Source organism: Epargyreus clarus, unplaced genomic scaffold (assembly GCF_041222505.1).
Source record: "Epargyreus clarus isolate Ecla_fem2 unplaced genomic scaffold, WU_Ecla_fem_2.2 ptg000025l, whole genome shotgun sequence".
In the NCBI taxonomy this organism is placed as follows: Eukaryota; Metazoa; Arthropoda; class Insecta; order Lepidoptera; family Hesperiidae; genus Epargyreus; species Epargyreus clarus.
The window spans coordinates 934,005-951,728 of NW_027332232.1; the positions used below are offsets into that span (position 1 = coordinate 934,005).

The following is a 17,724-nucleotide window of genomic DNA, read 5'->3' on the forward strand; positions in this document are numbered from 1 at the left end:
ATGTAATTCTTGATGTTTACTTTAGTAGAATAACGACTTATAGGTATGGTGTGTTTTTTCAATATTGATGCTTTTTATCTGTATAAGGAAAATAATAAAAGGAAAAAATAAGATTATTTATTGCTTTATTTGAAGTTTGGTAAATATTATGTGTGTTTTAATTAGGATGGGATGGGTGTCTTGACGATATAGATACACAGGGTGATTTTTTCAAATAGGCCTTCAGGGCCAAATCCGAAACTATAAGGATTAGCGAAAATGCTGAAAGGAGTTACGAGGCTGATTTTGATAAAAACTAAAACTGCATCATTAGTTTTTTAAAATATATTTTCCCTAGCCGGGAGTTGAACGAGTTCATGTATCATTTATCATAACATTACTTCCCAGAATTTAATCCTTATAAGCAACACTATCAGATAGTGGAATAATATAGAGGGTGTATTTTTTTAAATGAACTCGTTCGATTCCACGACCTTTTAAAACCTTTTAAAGTTGAATTGAATGTAAAATATTTAGATATTTGATGTCCGTCTCATTTGTGAACCTATCTCTCTCATATTCTTCAAGCCAGATGTTTTGGACTATCCAGTCTATATGGTTAGAGACATTAGTGTACACCACAGGAGCGTTGAGACCACGGCCACTCGCTGACAGAACACCGTTGATGATGTAGTTGCAAGTGAACTCGCTGTTTAATACTTTGGACATCAAGGGTGCTCCTCTTTCAGTCTGAAATAGATTAAACGTAATATTTAGCTTATTTATTAAACTTTTTATATAATTAAGAGTTGCAGACGTAATCTGCAAATGCAAGTGTCTTTCTATTACGGTTCGAGAGATAGAACTCTGTGACAGACGGACAGACAACGGAATTTAAGTTTGTTTTAATATAGAAGTAGCAGACGAGCATGCAGTCCACCTGATGGTAAGCTACTGCCGCCCATAGGTATGTAATCGACCCCAGGTAGTAGAGACACGCTCAATGTATGAGCGGGCGGAGGCCGGACCATATTCCCATTTAAAGGGGTTCGCGCCCCTACACGATCGACCACCTGGGGGGCGCCCGCTCCCGCGGAAACTCCCTGGACTGGCGACCCCCGACCACCAGGAGGCCGACCGTTCGCTCGGTAGCGACGCATAAGTACCGAGTCACCCCCTCAACAGGGGGATGATATATTTTTTCATTATTCTATTATGTTTTAAACAACATTATATTATTATGAATAAATATCAAGAATCCGGGGGGTATTTACCACCTGAGAATCTGCCCGGGCAAAGACGGTATCCTCGAGACCCGAAATTCTGTGCCCACCGCCCTTATGTTAACATTGCCTGAGCACATGAGAGACCCGGAGGGTATGACGTCCCAGCTGACTGAGGTAGTAGAAATATCTAACCCAAATCCCATGAACGCACGTTTGATTTTTCAAAGTTACGTGCGGGGTAAAAAATAATTCATCTTCATCAAACCATTACTGTCCCACTGCTGGGCACAATCCTGCTGGGCACAATCCTTCTCATTCTGAGAGGAGACCTCTCAGAATGAGAAGGATTAGGCCATAGTCCATCGCGCTGGACAAGTGCGTATTGGTAGACTTCACATACCTTTGAGATGTTTTTTATAAATCTCTCAGGAATGCAGGTTTCCCCACGATGTTTTCCTTCACCGTTTTAGAAAGTGATATTTAATTTCTAATACGCACATAATTTCGAAAAATCAGAGGTGCTTGCCTGGGATTTGAACCTCGGACCACTCAATCGAGAGGTCGACTTTCGTAACCACTAGGCTATCACTGCCTGTAAAAATAATTATAACTCGCTTAATTTGTGACAGAAAACATCATGAAGAAACCTGCATACCTGAGATTATAAAAAAAATGTCTAAGGTATGTGAAGTCTACCAATACGCACTTGTACAGCGCGGTGGACTATGGCCTAATCCTCATTCTGAGACCCGTGCCCAGCGGGGCACTGATGGCTTGATGATCAGATTATCTCACCTCGGAAGAAGAATCGTTGATGACACCAGACGCACAGATCATGTTCTTGCTGTTGAAAACCAATTCTTCTGTGCGAAGTTTCTTCGTACACACACTTGGGCTCATTTCACGAAAGTGTCTCTGAAAAATAATTTTACTAGCTTTTACCCATGGCTTCGCTCGCGATCACACGTTTTTATCTATCCCTCGGGAACGGTACTTTTCGGGGTTTTATCCTTAAAACCCTATGTCCTTTTCTGAACCCCTGACAACGCGTGTACATTTCATGACAATCGGTTATGTAGTTTAAAGGTGGTAGAACCCTTTGTGGTTCGACTCCGGCGGCACCACCGCCACACCTATTTCTACCTAATAACAGCAGTGTTAGGCGCTGCTGTGTTCCGGATTGAAGGGTGTGGTAAGGAGACGGACTTTTCGGAGGCGTTCCAGCTTAGTCCTCAGGGGTAACGGCGCATCTGTGCCGACCTCAGGTAGGAATATCTAATCCTATCTGGGATTGATTACAAATGTCCATGGGCGGCAGTAGCCACTTACCATCAGGTGGACTGCATGCTCGTCTGCTACTCCTATATTATAAAAAAAAGACGTGAAAGTGTGACACACAGACACATTCGGATTAGATAGGATTGTCCATTGACTTTTTATTTTATTGTTTAGCCTAACAATTAGCCAGACGTGCTATCTGATGGAAAGTAGTCAACGCCGCCTATGATCATTTGTAACACCAGAGGACTCGTCAATGCATCGGCTTTGGATGAGAACTCTTTTTTCACCTTTTTTGAAGAGATGCAGTTTATTAAATAGCAGAAGTTAACGAGATTGCAGTCCATTTGGTGCGTAGCTACTGCCGTATGGACATCTATAATCAACCCCAGATAGGATTACGTTCCTATCTAATGTCAGCCACAAATTAGCTGAGATTAAGCTATTAGGATTAAGCTGGCTGGAACATCTCGAAAAAGTATGTCTCTTACCACACTTCAAACCAGAACACAGCAGCTTAACACTGCTGTTATAACAGAAACAGGTGTATCGGTGGTGCCGCCGGAGTCGAACCACAAAGAGTTCTATCCTTAAAATTATAATGAACATACCCTCATTAATGATCGTGTGACGTCATATTCCCTCTCGGCCTTCCAACCACACACATGACGAATATCGCCATATTCGATACCGGCTACCGGTAAGCAGATTGGCCGAATCAACTCCGAGAAGGATACCCTGGAAATAATGAAATTTTAGATTCACGTCATCAAGTCAAATTCTAAAAAAGCAGTGAAAGCCTAGTGATTTGACGACCCGCGTGGCAGAGCGGTCTCCATACCGGTCTGACGCGCAGAGGGTCCCGGGTTCGATCTCCGGCCAGAAATCTAAATGGTGAATTTAGGTTTCTGTTTCTAGGTCTGGGTGTTTGTGTATTTGTCTCTGTTTGTCCATGGCACTCACGATACAGGGAATCCTAGTGTGGGGCTGTGAGTGTAGAAAGCGTTAAAAAAGTGGTTAAAAAACTCGGCCTCTTGATCGAGGGGTGCAAGGTTCAAATCCCAGGCGCCTATGATTTTTCGAAGATATGTGCGTAAAAAGTAAAAATAACTTTTCTGAGACGTTTCAGCTTAATACTCAGGGGTAGCGGCGCATCTGTGGCCGACCTCGGGTAAGAATGTTTAATCCTATCTGGGGTTGATTACAGATGTCCATACGGCAGTAGCTTACCATCAGGTGGACTGCATGCTCGTCTGCTACCCCTGTATTATAAGAACAAATAAAGTAACTCACGGCTTCACCAATTCCACTAATGCAATATCGTTTTCCTTGGTCGTGCTGTCGTAGTCCTCGTGGGCTATTCTTCGAGAAATGTCAATAAGTTTACCATTTTTCGTGTCCGCTTTGGTTGAAGTACCCAATAATGCGAATTTGACACTACCGCTAGAAAAAAGGTCAGAATTACATGTTAGGTAGCAGAAACCACGATGGGACGGTCTGGCGCGCAAAGGGTCCTGGGTTCGATCCCCGGTCAGACATCTAAATGGTAAAGATTTCTTTTCTGGGTCTGGGTGTTTGTGTATTTGTGTGTCAATGGCACCCACGACACAGGGAATCTTAGGAATAGTACATTTCTACTGTCTTAGGGCTGTGATAGTATGAAGTGTCTTTTCTAGGATTCCGTACTCGAAGGGTAAAAACGGAATCCCATTAAGCCTACGCTGTCTGTTCATCTGTCACAGAACTATCTCCTGAACCGTAATAGATAGACACTTGAATTTTTATAGAGTATGTATAAGGGTGGCCACTATAAAAACATCATCATCATCATCAACCCATTACTGTCCCACTGCTGGGCACGGGTCTCCTCTCAGAATGAGAAGGATTAGGATTAGGAAGAATACTATAAAAACAAATACTAAAAAAATGTGAGCCGTCACGGGACGCCTGGCAGATGTGAAACATCGACATTATTTTGTAAAAGTAATATGCAGAAAAGAACATATTGTGATAGGAACTAAATATGTCATAATGATAAAATAAAATATTACGATTTTTGCGCATGGCGACGCGTCGCCACACTGCATATAGACTGTATATATATACCATCGTATAGCGTGGCGACGCCACGGCATGCGTCGCCACGCCAGAAATCGGTTTTACGTGCGGCTATAGATGTTTCACATCAAAAACAAATACTAAAAATAATTAAGTTGACAATAAATGAGAGTTGCCATACAAGAATCGCTATTATGTGACGTTTTTAGCTTTTAACCGTAGACAGGTAGACAGGTCAAATGTACACAACGCATTTACTTGAAGCTGCTATAATAACAAATACTAATAATAAAAAATAATAAATAGTTAATAAAAATAAATAGTTAATTGTGTCAGGCGTTACTTTGCGGAAATCCATGCACTATTACACATATATGTAGCGGATTGTTGCGAAGTTTCAGACTTTTCCGAGGCGTTCCAGCTTAGTCCTCAGGGGTAGCGGCGCATCTGTGGCCGACCTCAGGTAGGAATATCTAATCCTATCTGAGGTTGATTACAGATGTCCATGGGCGGCAGTAGCCACTTACCATCAGGTGGACTGCATGCTCGTCTGCTACTCTTATATTATATAAAAAAAAAAAAAAAAGTAATTTTGATCTTAACTTAAAAAATAATAAGTATATGAATTTTTTTCGACTTGCACTTGGCCAATAATTTTCTATTTTTCTGTTTGTATGGTGGGGGGGGGTTAGTTTGTGCGTAGTTGTTATTTTTATTATTATATTTCGTTCTACATTGTACATTCTTTGTTTATTATTTATTTTAGAAATATTTACATTAAAAAAAAGTATTTTTATGTGTTATTAGAATAACTTACTAAGTCCCATGTTCTAAGACACTAGCACTAGTTAGGATGTACTTTTCGCTGACGAGGGATCCAGTGGCCAGCCATGCAATACCACTTGGACTATCGTCCTTGTAACCCAGGGAAGCCTGTAAAAGATTAAAGGCTAGAGTCATCTAAATATATATAACTCAAAGGTGACTGACTGACATAGTGATCTATCAACGCACAGACAAACCACTGGACGGATCGGGCTGAAATTTGGCAAGCAGGTAGATGTTATGACGTAGGCATCCGCTAAGAAAGGATTTTGATCAATTCTACCCCCAAGGGGATAAAATAGGGGATGAAAATATTACTTCGTAACGCGAGCGAAGCCGCGGGCAAAAGCTCGTCATCTTTAGAAATTAATTATCACTTGCTATTGCAAGGTCACATTTATTATTATACCTTACTGCGTTAGTTCAACATTATAAAAATAAACTAGCTGACCCGGCAAACTTTGTACCGCCTCAAAATCTATTTATCAAATATGTTTCATATAAAATATAGCCTATGTTACTCGTGGATAATGTAGCTTTCGAATGGTGAAAGAAATTTTAAAATCGGTCCAGTAGTTTTTGAGCCAATTCATTACAATCAAACAAACAAAGTTTTCCTCTTTATAATATTATTATTATTGTAGTATAGATTAAATTATAATTAGTGTAAAACCTTTCACTGGAAAAAAAATAATGCTGGCCACATATTTAATGGGCTGTGACGCTGTATTCGTGATTAAAAAAAAAAAAAACAAAAAGTGTTTTTATGGCGGGAAGCGGCGTGTGTGTCAAGGATGATGTTTGTGGAGGTCTTGGAATTAAATAAAAATAACTAGCTGGATTCAAATCTTTCATTGGAGAAACCCAAAGAATTTGATCGTGAAGGAAAACATCAGAAAGCTGAGAAGCCTCCAACGCCACACCTATTCTTGCCTAATAAGCGTTATTAAGCGCCGCTGTGTTCTAATGTTTTTTTTTACCGAGCATGCAGTCCACCTGATGGTAAGTGGCTACTGCCGCCCATGGACATCTGTAATCAACCCCAGACAGGATTAGATTTCCTACCTGAGCTCGACACAGATGCGCCGCTACCCCTGAGGACTAAGCTGGAACGCCCCGGAAAAGTCTGTCTCCCTTACCACACCCTACAAACCGGAACACAGCAGCGCCTAACACTGCTGTTATTAGGTAGAAATAGGTGTGGCGGTGGTGCCACCGAAGTCGAACCATAAAGGGTTCTACCACCTTCAACAATGAATTTCTGCCTAGTAAGCATTGTTAAGCGTCGCTGTTCTAATTTAAGCTGTGGTAAGAGACATAGTTGTCCGAGGCGTTCCAGCTTAGTCCTCAGGGGTAGCGGCGCTGGCCGACCTCAGGTATGAATATAATCTTATCTGGGGTTGATTACAGATGTCTTACGGCAGTAGCTTACCATGTAGGAGCATGCTCGTCTGCTATTCCTATATTATAAAAATATGGATTGGGCAACTCACAATGTGAGGGAATTCACCAGTTCCCGCGAATTGCCGAACGGGTCGTTGACTGTAATTGAATTCTAGATTACACCCTACTGATAGGACTAAGTACACGGTTTTACCATCTTTGTCCTTTTTGCACGTCACCTGCCTTTGGTTTTGAATACATTCTGAAAATTGAAGATTTATTAATCAATTAAAAAATACAAAAGCATTACAATAGGTTTAAAAATCGAAGAAAGTAAATGATTTGAGTAAAAACAATATATTGAAAGGATCCGCAAAAATAAAGATGGTAGAACCCTTTGTAGTTCGATTCCTGTGGCACCACCGCCACAGCTGTTTCTGTTACAATAGCAGTGTTAAGCGCTGCTGTGTTCTGGTTTGAAGTGTGGTAAGGGAGACATACTTTTTCAAATCGTTCTAGCTTAGTCCTCAAGGTATCTGTTCCCTGTGGTAGACCTCACGCAGAAATCTTATCCTATCTGGGGTTGGTTACAGATGTCCATGGACGGCACTTACCATCCGGTGGACCGCATGCTCGTCTGCTACTCCGTCTGATGCTTGTTTACTTACTTGTCCAGGCCACTTTATGACCTTGGCTGGGGAAGCTGGGCTTCGGGGGCATCTGGTCACAGTATGTGTCAGGCTTCGGTCCCAGAATTGGACAGCAGTTTCCTGTCTTCGAAGCGCTGTAGAAACATACCTGCAAATGAAACAAGATAAAGATAGATAAAGGTTCTAGTGGACTAAATACGGAAGGGGCGGCCCGGGGGGGCCTCCAAACACAGTTGCTAAAAACGTCGTCAGAACCAAACAATCTATGACATGTGCATCAGGTACAGGTACAGGCGAATAATTCTATGACAGGTTTGTAATTTTGTAAAATCAAAATCAACTTTTTAGACTGGAAGCCTCAACCAACTTTTTTTTATAATCAGGAGTAGCAGACGAGCATGCAGACCACCTGATGATAAGTGGCTACTGCCGCCCATGGGCATCCGTAATTAACCCCAGATAGGATTAGATATTCCTACCTGAGGTCGGCCACAGATGCGCCGCTATCCCTGAGGACTAAGCTGGAACGCCTCCGAAAAGTCTGTCTCTCTTACCACACCCTTTAAACCGGAACACAGCAGCGCCTAACACTGCTGTTATTAGGTAGAAATAGGTGTGGCGGTGGTGCCGCCGGAGTCGAACCACAAAGGGCTCTACCACCTTATCCGAGGCGTTCCAGCTTAGTCCTCAGGGGTAGCACTGTGGCCGACCTCAGGTAGGAATCATATTTGGCATTCAAATCAAAATCAAAATGTTTTATTCAAAATAGGTTCTTTACAGAGCACTTTTTGACTGCAATACAACTACCACCACTTCACAAGGTGTTTCGTTATGGAGAAGAAGCGGCGAAAGAAACTTCATAACACACATCTTTTGAAAAATGTTTTTTATAATGTCAAACTTAACCTAATGGTACATGTGGAGCTGGAACTTCAGACCACACCGTTTTGTCAGTCAAATAATCACTTAGTTAATTGGATTACAGATGTCCATACGGCGGTAGCCTCTTACCACTGGGACTGCATGCTCGTCTGCTACTCCTATATTATAAAAAGAAGCAAAAGCTACACACCGGTCCCATGGTACGGTTCCCACCATCAATAGTCTTCAGCAATTCCTTGCACCTCGTGGTCTCTTCGCACACGGCGTCTACAGACTCATTTCGGGAGTCATCGTAGAATATACATTCATCGCCTGTAATCAAACAAAAAACATGCTTACATAAATCATCATCATCATCATCATCATCAACCCATTACTGTCCCACTGCTGGGCACGGGTCTCAGAATGAGAATTAGGCTATAGTCCAACGCTGGGTAAGTGCGTTTTGGTAGACTTTACATACCCTGGAAAAATTTTCTTTTTAGATTTCGTGTCTTTAGTCTCGGGAATAGAATAGGGCTATGGTATCCCCTGCTTGTCGTAAGAGGCAACTAAAAGGGAGCTTCCAGGGTTGCGGGCGGCAAGAGTGGGAGCTCGAACCGTCCAGCAAGCAACCCGGGGAAGGACGACGGTATGTGTGGTCGCATACCGTCGTAAACACCAGATGGTGCGGGAGGAGCCAAAAGTGCTCCCCCAGGGCAGAGCCTGATCGGGGCATCGCGCTTGGAGGACTCCGGTTGTGTTCCCTCAGAGATCCCGGAGTTCTCTAACAAGCGTTGAGGACGGCCACCGGGGGGGTTTTAGTGCGGTAAAAATCCCACATAACCCGGCGTCGCTCCCACGTCGTCGGGTACCTTTTGAAGGTTTCCCCCTCGTAAAAAAAAGGTATATGTATACCTTTATTTTAACCTCACGATGTTTTCCTTCACCGTTTAAGCAAGTGATAATGAATTCCTAATATGCATATAACTTTGAAAAATCAGAAGAGCGTGCCTGGGATTTCAACCTCGGACCCCTCGACCAAGAGGCCCGTTTCAACTATCACTGCTACATTCAATTGTATGATGGGTAATATAATTGGCATGATGACAGTATTAAAAATCAAGGTATAAATGATCTAAGTAAAAATAATACATTGAAAGGATTCTCAAAATGACCAAAAAATATCTTTAAGATTTATTATATTTTCAATAAAATAAAAGTATAAAATTGTGCAGTCGGCCATCTTGTCTGAAACGCTAATCGGGGCGCGAATGACGTTATTTTTGAGTATGTCACTGAATTGCTTGAACTTTTGTATGGGATGATCTAGTGTGACGTCACCAACGGACGCCATGACACCCGCCAGCGTTTTCGCGCTTAATTCAAAATAATTATAGAAATATGCTGTTATTTTCGTCAATACTGAATTTATTGCAGCAATAATACGATTTTTGGAATCAGTAGACATTTACGTACATTATAGAAGGGGTTTTCAATATTTGTCACCATGACAATTATGCCATAGTGGTTAAAACAACTGAATAAACATGACAAATTAAATATTGACAAAAAAAATCCGCGTCAATTTTTCCTATAACTTAAAGGAATGAACAAAAATGTAGACTTGATGGTGAGCGGATATCTTAGCAACGCCATCTGTACCCTTACCATGAGTTTTTACGTTTTGACAAATATGACTGTTTTGTTATTTGTTTACTTATTTGCACATATAAATTCTCATCAGCGCCCCTAGCGGATTGTATCAGAAGTATAGTGTCAGTAACGTAACATTAAATGTCTAACACAAAATGGCGCTTTATGTTTTGTCTCTCTTTTTTGCGAACATGTGAGGCAGACAAAAAGACTTGAGCACTTATTGTTACGTTTACTCAGTCTACTGAAGCAAACGGAACAGAATAATGGATTGATTAAACGTAACGTAAAATTGTGGGATGTTTTGAAAACTCATGGTAAGGGTACTGTTAAGCTTAGTGCACACCGGTAAACTGAAACTATCTGGTTCTCTGGAAAACTCTCCTATTTGAAGGGTGGTAAGGGATACTTATAAAGCGTCCCAACTTAGTTCTCATTGTAGCCAAACTTCTGTACCCGACCTCAGGTAGGAATTTAATCCGAGCTTGAGTACAGATGTCCATACGGCAGTAGCTTACTATCAGGTGAACTGCACAATTATTTCGAAGGTAGAACCCTTTGGTTCGACTCCGGCACCACTGTCACACCTGTTTCTGTTATAACAGCAGTGTTAGCCGCTGCTGTGTTCCAGTTTGAAGTGTGGTAAGACATACTTATCCGTGTCGTTCCGACTTAGTCCTTATTGTAGCCAAACTGTGGTAACCTCAGGTAGGAATCTAATGTAATCTGAGGTTGATTACAGATGTACATACGGCAGTTTACTATCAGATGGACTGAATGATCGTTCGACTCCTATATTATAGAAAACTAGCTGACCCGGCAAACGTTGTGTTGCCATATAAATAAAAAAAATGTTAAGGGTGAACAACCCTTATCACTTAGGGGTATGAAAAATAGATAGTAGCCGATTCTCAGACCTACTGAATATGCATATAAAATTTGGTGAAAATCGGTAAAGCCGTTTCGGAGGAGTACGGTAACTAACATTGTGACGTGACACGAGAATTTTATATATAAGACTAGTGGTGCCCGCCGCTCCGCCTGCATTTTAAAGAAATAATATGACATACATAAAACGAAAAATTTGTACCTGCATTGGAATGACAGTGGTGCCATCTGTCGAAAATTGGTCTTACCAACTCCCAAACCCTCGTGGGCTCTTGGACAAAAACTTTGCTAAAGATCATCACTTGATCAAATGCATAGTTTCCGATTCTAAAACTACTTACGAATTAAAAATTAATTAAAAAAACCTTTTCCCACGGACTAAATTGTGAATCTAAACCATTCTCAAGTCCCCTTGAACACACACAACAAATTTCATCAAAATCAGTCGAGTCGTTTAGGATGAGTTCAGTGACATACACACGCACATAAGAAATATATATATAAAGATAAAGCTTCTATACTTAATATAAAATGACTTACCAATATTCACTGCATTTATAACACAAACACCGAAAAATAGCAATAATAATTTTATTTTTGTATTAAACATTGTATTTTACGGAAATATATTATTATAAATACAATGATAACAGACTCATATCGGTACCACCGAATATAAGACAGAGCTGAACCAGAAATACACTATATATACTCGTTTTTAGGGTTCCGTACCAAAAGGGTAAAATAATTCGACAGTACAAGTCGAACTCACACATGGAGCCTTCCGTACCACCATTCATTATTTTTTACTTATTTTTATTCATTTTAATATTTTCAACAATACTTAGTTATATGATACAACCATAGATGGCGTTGGGGTGATGATGATTGATACGTAAACAACATATATAACAAAATTAAAATAACTATATTAAAATATGTTTTATGGTTCTTATTTGTATTTATTGTAATACCAGTTATAGTAAATGGATTGTAAAAATTTCAACCGTCTTCATCATCAACCCATTACTGTCCCACTGCTGGGCACGGGTCTCTTCTCATAATGAGAAGGATTAGGCCATAGTCTACCGCGCTGGCCAAGTGCGTATTGGTAGACTTCACATACCTTTGAGATTTTTTTTTTTATACATCTCTCAGGTATGCAGGTTTCCTCACGATGTTTTCCTTCACCGTTTAGCAAGTGATAATTAATTTCTAATACGCACATAACTTTGAAAAATCAGAGGTGCGTGCCTGGGATTCGAACCTCGGACCCCTCGATTGAGAGGCCGAGTTTCTTAACCACTAGGCTATCACTGCTTGTCTTAGTACGGTTTAAAAGTTAGATAAAAATGCCGAAAAATACCGGTTTGTTGTATGGAGACCTACTTTAAAATTCAACTTTATTTTATTTTTAGTATTTGTTGTTATAGCGGCCACCGTTATGCATCCTCTGTAAGAATTTCATGTGTCTATCTATTATGGTTCCGGAGATATAGCCCTGTGACAGACGGACAGACAGCGAAGTCTTGTAATAGGGTTCTGTTTTTACCCTTTGGGAATGGGACCCTAATAAAAACGGAACCCTATTACTAAGCCTTCGCTGTCTGCCCGTCTGTTAGCGCTCTATCTGCCGAACCGTAATAGATAGACACTTAAAATGATTACTTATTTTTTTTTTAAATAAAATATATTTAACTTTTTATTTTTAGTATAGCAGCCACCGTTTTACATTATCTGTAAAAAAAACGTCGATCTGTAACTGTTCAAGAGATAGAGCCCTACGACAGACAGACAGATGGACAAACAGACAGAGGAGTCTTAGTAGGGTTCCGTTTTTGCGCTTTGGGTACGAAACTCTATAAAGTTTTATAAGTGCGGTTCGCCATACAAAAGACCACTATTTTTCGGTTTTTGAACCGAAATTATCTTTATTATATACTCTTCGATCACTAGTGATCGAAGAGTATATACTACATGAATAGATACAGATACATAATATAGAATATTATATACTAGATAAATCCTATATATAAAATTCTCGTGTCACAATATTAGTTACCGTACTCTTCCGAAACGGCTTTACCGATTTTCACTAAATTTTATATGCATATTCAGTAGGTCTGAGAATCGGGTACTATCTATTTTTCATACCCCTAGTGATAAGGGCTGTTTACCCTTAACATTTTTTAATTTATATGGCAACACAACGTTTGCCGGGTCAGCTAGTAAAATAGAACAAAGAATACAGTTGAAATTTTCAACGCAGTTATTTCTGTCTGCTGTGATATCAATTAATATATCAATAATAATAATAGGTGAAAAACCCGTGTGTCTGAAGGATTAACCCCGCAAAAGGGAGAAAAAATTAGAAAACAATAAAAAAAAATAATAAAATAATAAGATTTGGTGGTACTGAACCCTCCATTTGCATTCGACTCACACTTGGCCAATTGTACTTATGTTTGCAGATGATATGTATAAAAATGTGTTTGTACAGATGTTAGTACGTTATAAATTATAATAATAATGTTATGAAATATCTCGAAAATTAAATAATTTTGTATAATTATTTGTACAGTTGGCTCCTGGATAGTGTTGTCACCATGTTATTGCAATTTATTATAAAAATCTATGTCTCTTATGGTATAGTCCGCGCCAAACTGCTAATGCGCTCCGAATATAGAAACAAGTCGCATCACAATAGGATTTTTTTATGATATAGGAGTAGCAGACGAGCATGCTGTCCACGTGATGGTAAGTGGCTACTGCCGCCCATGGACATCTGTAATAAACCCCAGATAGGATTAGATATTCCTATCTGTGGTCGGTCACAGATGTGCCGCTACCCCTGAGGACTAAGGTGGAACGCCTCGGAAAAGTCTGTCTCCCTTACCACACCCTTCAAACCGGAACACAGCAGCGCCTAACACTGCTGTTATTAGGTAGAAATAGGTGTGGCGGTGGTGCCGCCGGAGTCGAACCACAAATTGTAAATACTAGTGGAACGAAGACAGCGCGGGACCCCCCGGCACCCTCCGCTGCCTGCTCTCGCCTGCGGGTACATAGCTGCGTTAGTGTGCCCTTACGTTACGTAGTATATGCTAACTAAACCTGCGCGCAACAACTTCAGAGCGGACTGGAGTTTGGTGCGAACTATAAGTGGCTACTGCCGCTAATACCTGAAATCAATCCCAGATAGGAGTTCTAACTAAAAGCGATTACAGATACGTTGCTACCGTGGACTAAGTTGGAACGCCGCGGATAACTACTCCCTTTTTTATAATGTAGGAGTAGCAGCAAATATATTCACCTGATGGTACATGGCTACTGCCGCCCATGGACATCCGTCATCAACCCAGTTTGTATTTATCCTTACTAATATTATAAATCCGAAAGTAACTCTGTATGTCTGTCTGTCTGTCTGGTTGTCTCTTCTTCACGCCTAAACCACTGAACCGATTTTAATGAAACTATACGAAGATAGTCTGAGACCCGAGAAAGGACATAGGATAGTTTTTATCCCTGTAATCCCACGGGAACTAGGGATGGCGATCTAAGATCGATTAATCGGAGAATAGATCTTTTAGACCAAAAAAAATCGATTATTTTCATATCATAATCGATTATATGTCATATTATTTTCTTTTAAACGCGGGCGAAGCCGCGGGCAAAAACTAGTAATATAATAAAGATGAAGACAAAGTCGGAGGTAATATGCTAGTGATGTATTCAGTAAATATTACATCATTTTCCTTATTTACTTCCTGCACGCTCAGGGCCGAATTCGGAGTTATGGGACACCTGTGATGTAGGAACGGGGGCCCCTTATTATTTTTCGAATAAGGAATATTATTTTTGGCGTCAGTTCTTTAAAAAATATTGACTAACTAGCAAAAAGCGCAGCTTTATAAGGGCTCGCGTATCGTGAATGGTATATTCAGTTTAAGATCCTATATCAAAGATGATGTGGTCACTTATTAATTAACAATAAATTATTAAATCTACCTTTCATCAGAAGACCTATGAAGAGCAAAGCTACCTTTGATCCAGAACCAGAACCACTTTAAATGCTTGTGGTGGATAACTTACATTAGATCCATTTTTTGGGATTGTAATTTTTTTGATATTTATCCTTGGTATCTTTTTACTCTTGAATTTAAATTCCGCCATACTTATAAAATTATTGCGTCTGATTTGCAAAAAATATTTTTTAAGTATATATAGGTATAAGCTATTGTGGATGTCTGAAACGCAGTACATTATAAGCTAATCTGGGGTCTGTTACCAATCAACAAGATGGTGAATGACCTTTATTATTCTCTTCATGTCGATTTGGGTCATTTATCAGTGAATGTTGAATTCACCACGACTTCTTTAATTTACTAAAGCTCCGAGGGATACATTCCGTAAAGCTGCGAATGAGCTACTAATTAATTCTATTAAATAACATTTTTATCAATTGTTAAATTAACTATTAAATTTATGAATTAAATTAATGAATTATGTGTGTGGCCTGCTCAATTAGTTTTGTATTTTCTTTTATGTTTCTACCTAACATAACCAATTCTATACAATACAGGAACGAATTTCCGTAAAACACAATGTGATAGTCGCTAAATTGTAAATTTGTCACTGGGCTTTTTGTCACAAACAAAGTATTTTTTGACTATGGAAATGAAATTTGCGGATGGATTCTAAACGGGTAGTATTTAAACGAGTGACTGCAAATAAAAGTTTTGAATGACAAAAATAATGAATTTTGGTTATAGTATTACTAAGGGAGCAACTGGCTGCGAGTGACGAGAAATCAACAGAACAGCAACTTACAAACATTAATTTGAGCGACCTAATATTTTTCTAAGTGTAAACATTACGTCCTGCGTTTTATTCAATATTTAGCAAATGTTTTTTTTTTTTAATAATGAGCAGCATTTTGTTTTAAATAAAGTGTTTCGAATACAAAAATCACTTTGAAAAATACTATAATAAGTAGAATATTGTCTGAATTCATACAGATTGGGCCCACCCGCTCGCTGGGCGCTGTCGCGCCCTGCTCGCTTCGTTTTATATTGTCTTATATGTTCCAACCTAACCTAACCAATTCAATTACAAAAACCTAATCTATCTTAATACTAAAGTTGCCTCTCTATATTTCCAGTCGCTCACTTAGTAATGTAGTCGCGCAAGTTATTAAAACAGTATATCATTATCAGTCGCTAAGTTTTTTTTTTATTTGAGCGTTTTATAATTTCCCACTGTAAACAAAAACTTAGATTAATCGGATATGTGGAGTTTTTGAAACTGCACTGCGTCAAAACATAATTATAATATCCAACGAATATTATAAAGGCGAAAGTTTGTGAGTATTGATGGATGTTTGTGCCTTATATTAATCGGATTTGAATGAAACTTTACAGTATTACAGTCTATAAGTACACCAGTATAACCTGGAGAATACAATTCATAAAGATATGGCTATACTATACTTAGTTGTCAGAGCTATATTGATGTACCTACCATACGATGATACGTAAATTTTATATGAATGGATTAATAGTAATTAATTAGATACATTTTCGGTACGCATATTGTAAATAGATTAACTTTTTCTTTGACACTTAATAAATCGGACGGATAGTTTAAATTAAGGTGGTAGAACCCTATGTGGTTCGACTCCGGCGGCACCACCGCCACACCTAGTTCTGCCTCATAACAGCAGCGCTGTGTTCTGGTTCGAAAAGTGTGGTAAGGGAAACATGCTTTTTCAAGGCGTTCCAGCTTAGTCCAGTTTAGTCCAGGGGTAACGGCGCATCTGTGGCCGACCTCAGGTAGGAATATGTAATCCTATCTGGGTTTGATTGCAGATGTCCATAGACGGCTGTAGCCACTTACTACAGGTGGACTGCATGCTCGTCTGCTACTCATATATTATTAAAAAAAAAACTTATCTGAGACGTTCCAGTTTAGTCCTCAGGGGAGCGGCGCTTCTGTGGCCGACCTCTGTTAATTACAGATGTCCATGGGCGGCAGTAGCCACTTACCATCATATGGACTGTATGCTCGTCGGCTACTCCTATATTATAAAACAAAGAAAAACTTGAAACAAAACGCTTTTAAAATACACCGGTGAAACCTCGGTGAAACGCTGCCACGTTAGCATTTTCATATTTTTGATTGACATAATTATGTCATAAATGTCTGCATTCATCATGACGTTTTTTTTATTCTGCCATTATTTAAACAAAAATAATCCAAGTCATACAGCCATCAATGTTACACTAAATTTAAATTTGATAAAAAAGTGTTTTTTCTTTGTGTACAAAACCTTATTTCAATCGTGTTGGTCCAATCTAGACATGACCTTAAGTAACTATGTTAAGTTTCAAATTTATAAGCCCTGTAGTTTTTTCAAAAAAGGGATGGAAAGCTTGCAAGATTTTCGAATTATAGAGGACTCGCTTCGCTCGCCCTAATAATAAAATTATTTTAACAAAAGTAGGTAATAATAAATGAATGTAATTATTATAATAGTTAAGAGTTAATATTATCAGCAAACATTGCAAAAAATCAGTTTAAAAAAATACGTTACAGATATTTAGTTTTTTTTGTCTTGTGAGGCCCCTTTCTTGTGGAGGCCCCGGGGAAGCTCCGTCATCCTTCTTTCAAATCCGGCCCTGTTCACGCTAGTTTTTATAAATTAGTTTTAGTTTGTAACACACGTAAAACTAATTATATTTACAAACTTCGTTCGCATGGTAACAGATTATGACGTCAATTGTATAACGCCATCTACCAAGCTCTTAGTATGAGTTTTTACGTTTGCTCGAAAACGTTCAACGTTTACGAATTCGCGCACACAGCGCTCCCGTGGACCGTATCGGAACTAAAATTTCGCATTATGAGTTTTAAAAAACTGA

The 17,724-nt window shown here is 39.4% G+C and overlaps 1 protein-coding gene across 2 annotated transcripts; it reads right to left on the reverse strand.

Moving 5' to 3' along the window:
* Nucleotides 1–144: 144 nt before the first annotated feature.
* Nucleotides 145–14,166, reverse strand: LOC140752755 (chymotrypsin-like elastase family member 2A). 2 transcript variants are annotated; one of them, XM_073087101.1, is made up of 9 exons: nucleotides 14,118–14,166; nucleotides 8,472–8,593; nucleotides 7,418–7,547; nucleotides 6,860–7,011; nucleotides 5,359–5,474; nucleotides 3,777–3,926; nucleotides 3,095–3,221; nucleotides 2,001–2,120; nucleotides 145–729 (listed from the first exon to the last, which is right to left on the reverse strand). In XM_073087101.1, exons 1-9 carry the CDS (start codon nucleotides 14,149–14,151, stop codon nucleotides 487–489), a joined length of 1,194 nt encoding a protein of 397 aa, XP_072943202.1. In that variant the 5' UTR covers nucleotides 14,152–14,166; the 3' UTR covers nucleotides 145–486. The 2 variants fall into 2 exon arrangements, with proteins under 2 accessions (XP_072943202.1, XP_072943201.1); XM_073087100.1 differs by lacking the exon at nucleotides 14,118–14,166 and adding an exon at nucleotides 11,345–11,503.
* Nucleotides 14,167–17,724: the final 3,558 nt, after the last annotated feature.

What these genes read in the sequence shown, in the direction of transcription:
- LOC140752755 (XM_073087100.1), bottom strand. Translation starts at nt 11,414, where the DNA reads ATGTTTAATACAAAAATAAAATTATTATTGCTATTTTTCGGTGTTTGT. An exon ending in GTCTTAGAACATGGGACTTA is followed by an intron (nt 3,927 to 5,358) that starts GTAAGTTATTCT and finishes CCTTTTTTCTAG; the next exon opens with CGGTAGTGTCAAATTCGCAT. An exon ending in TCACACGATCATTAATGAGG is followed by an intron (nt 2,121 to 3,094) that starts GTATGTTCATTA and finishes ATTATTTTTCAG; the next exon opens with AGACACTTTCGTGAAATGAG.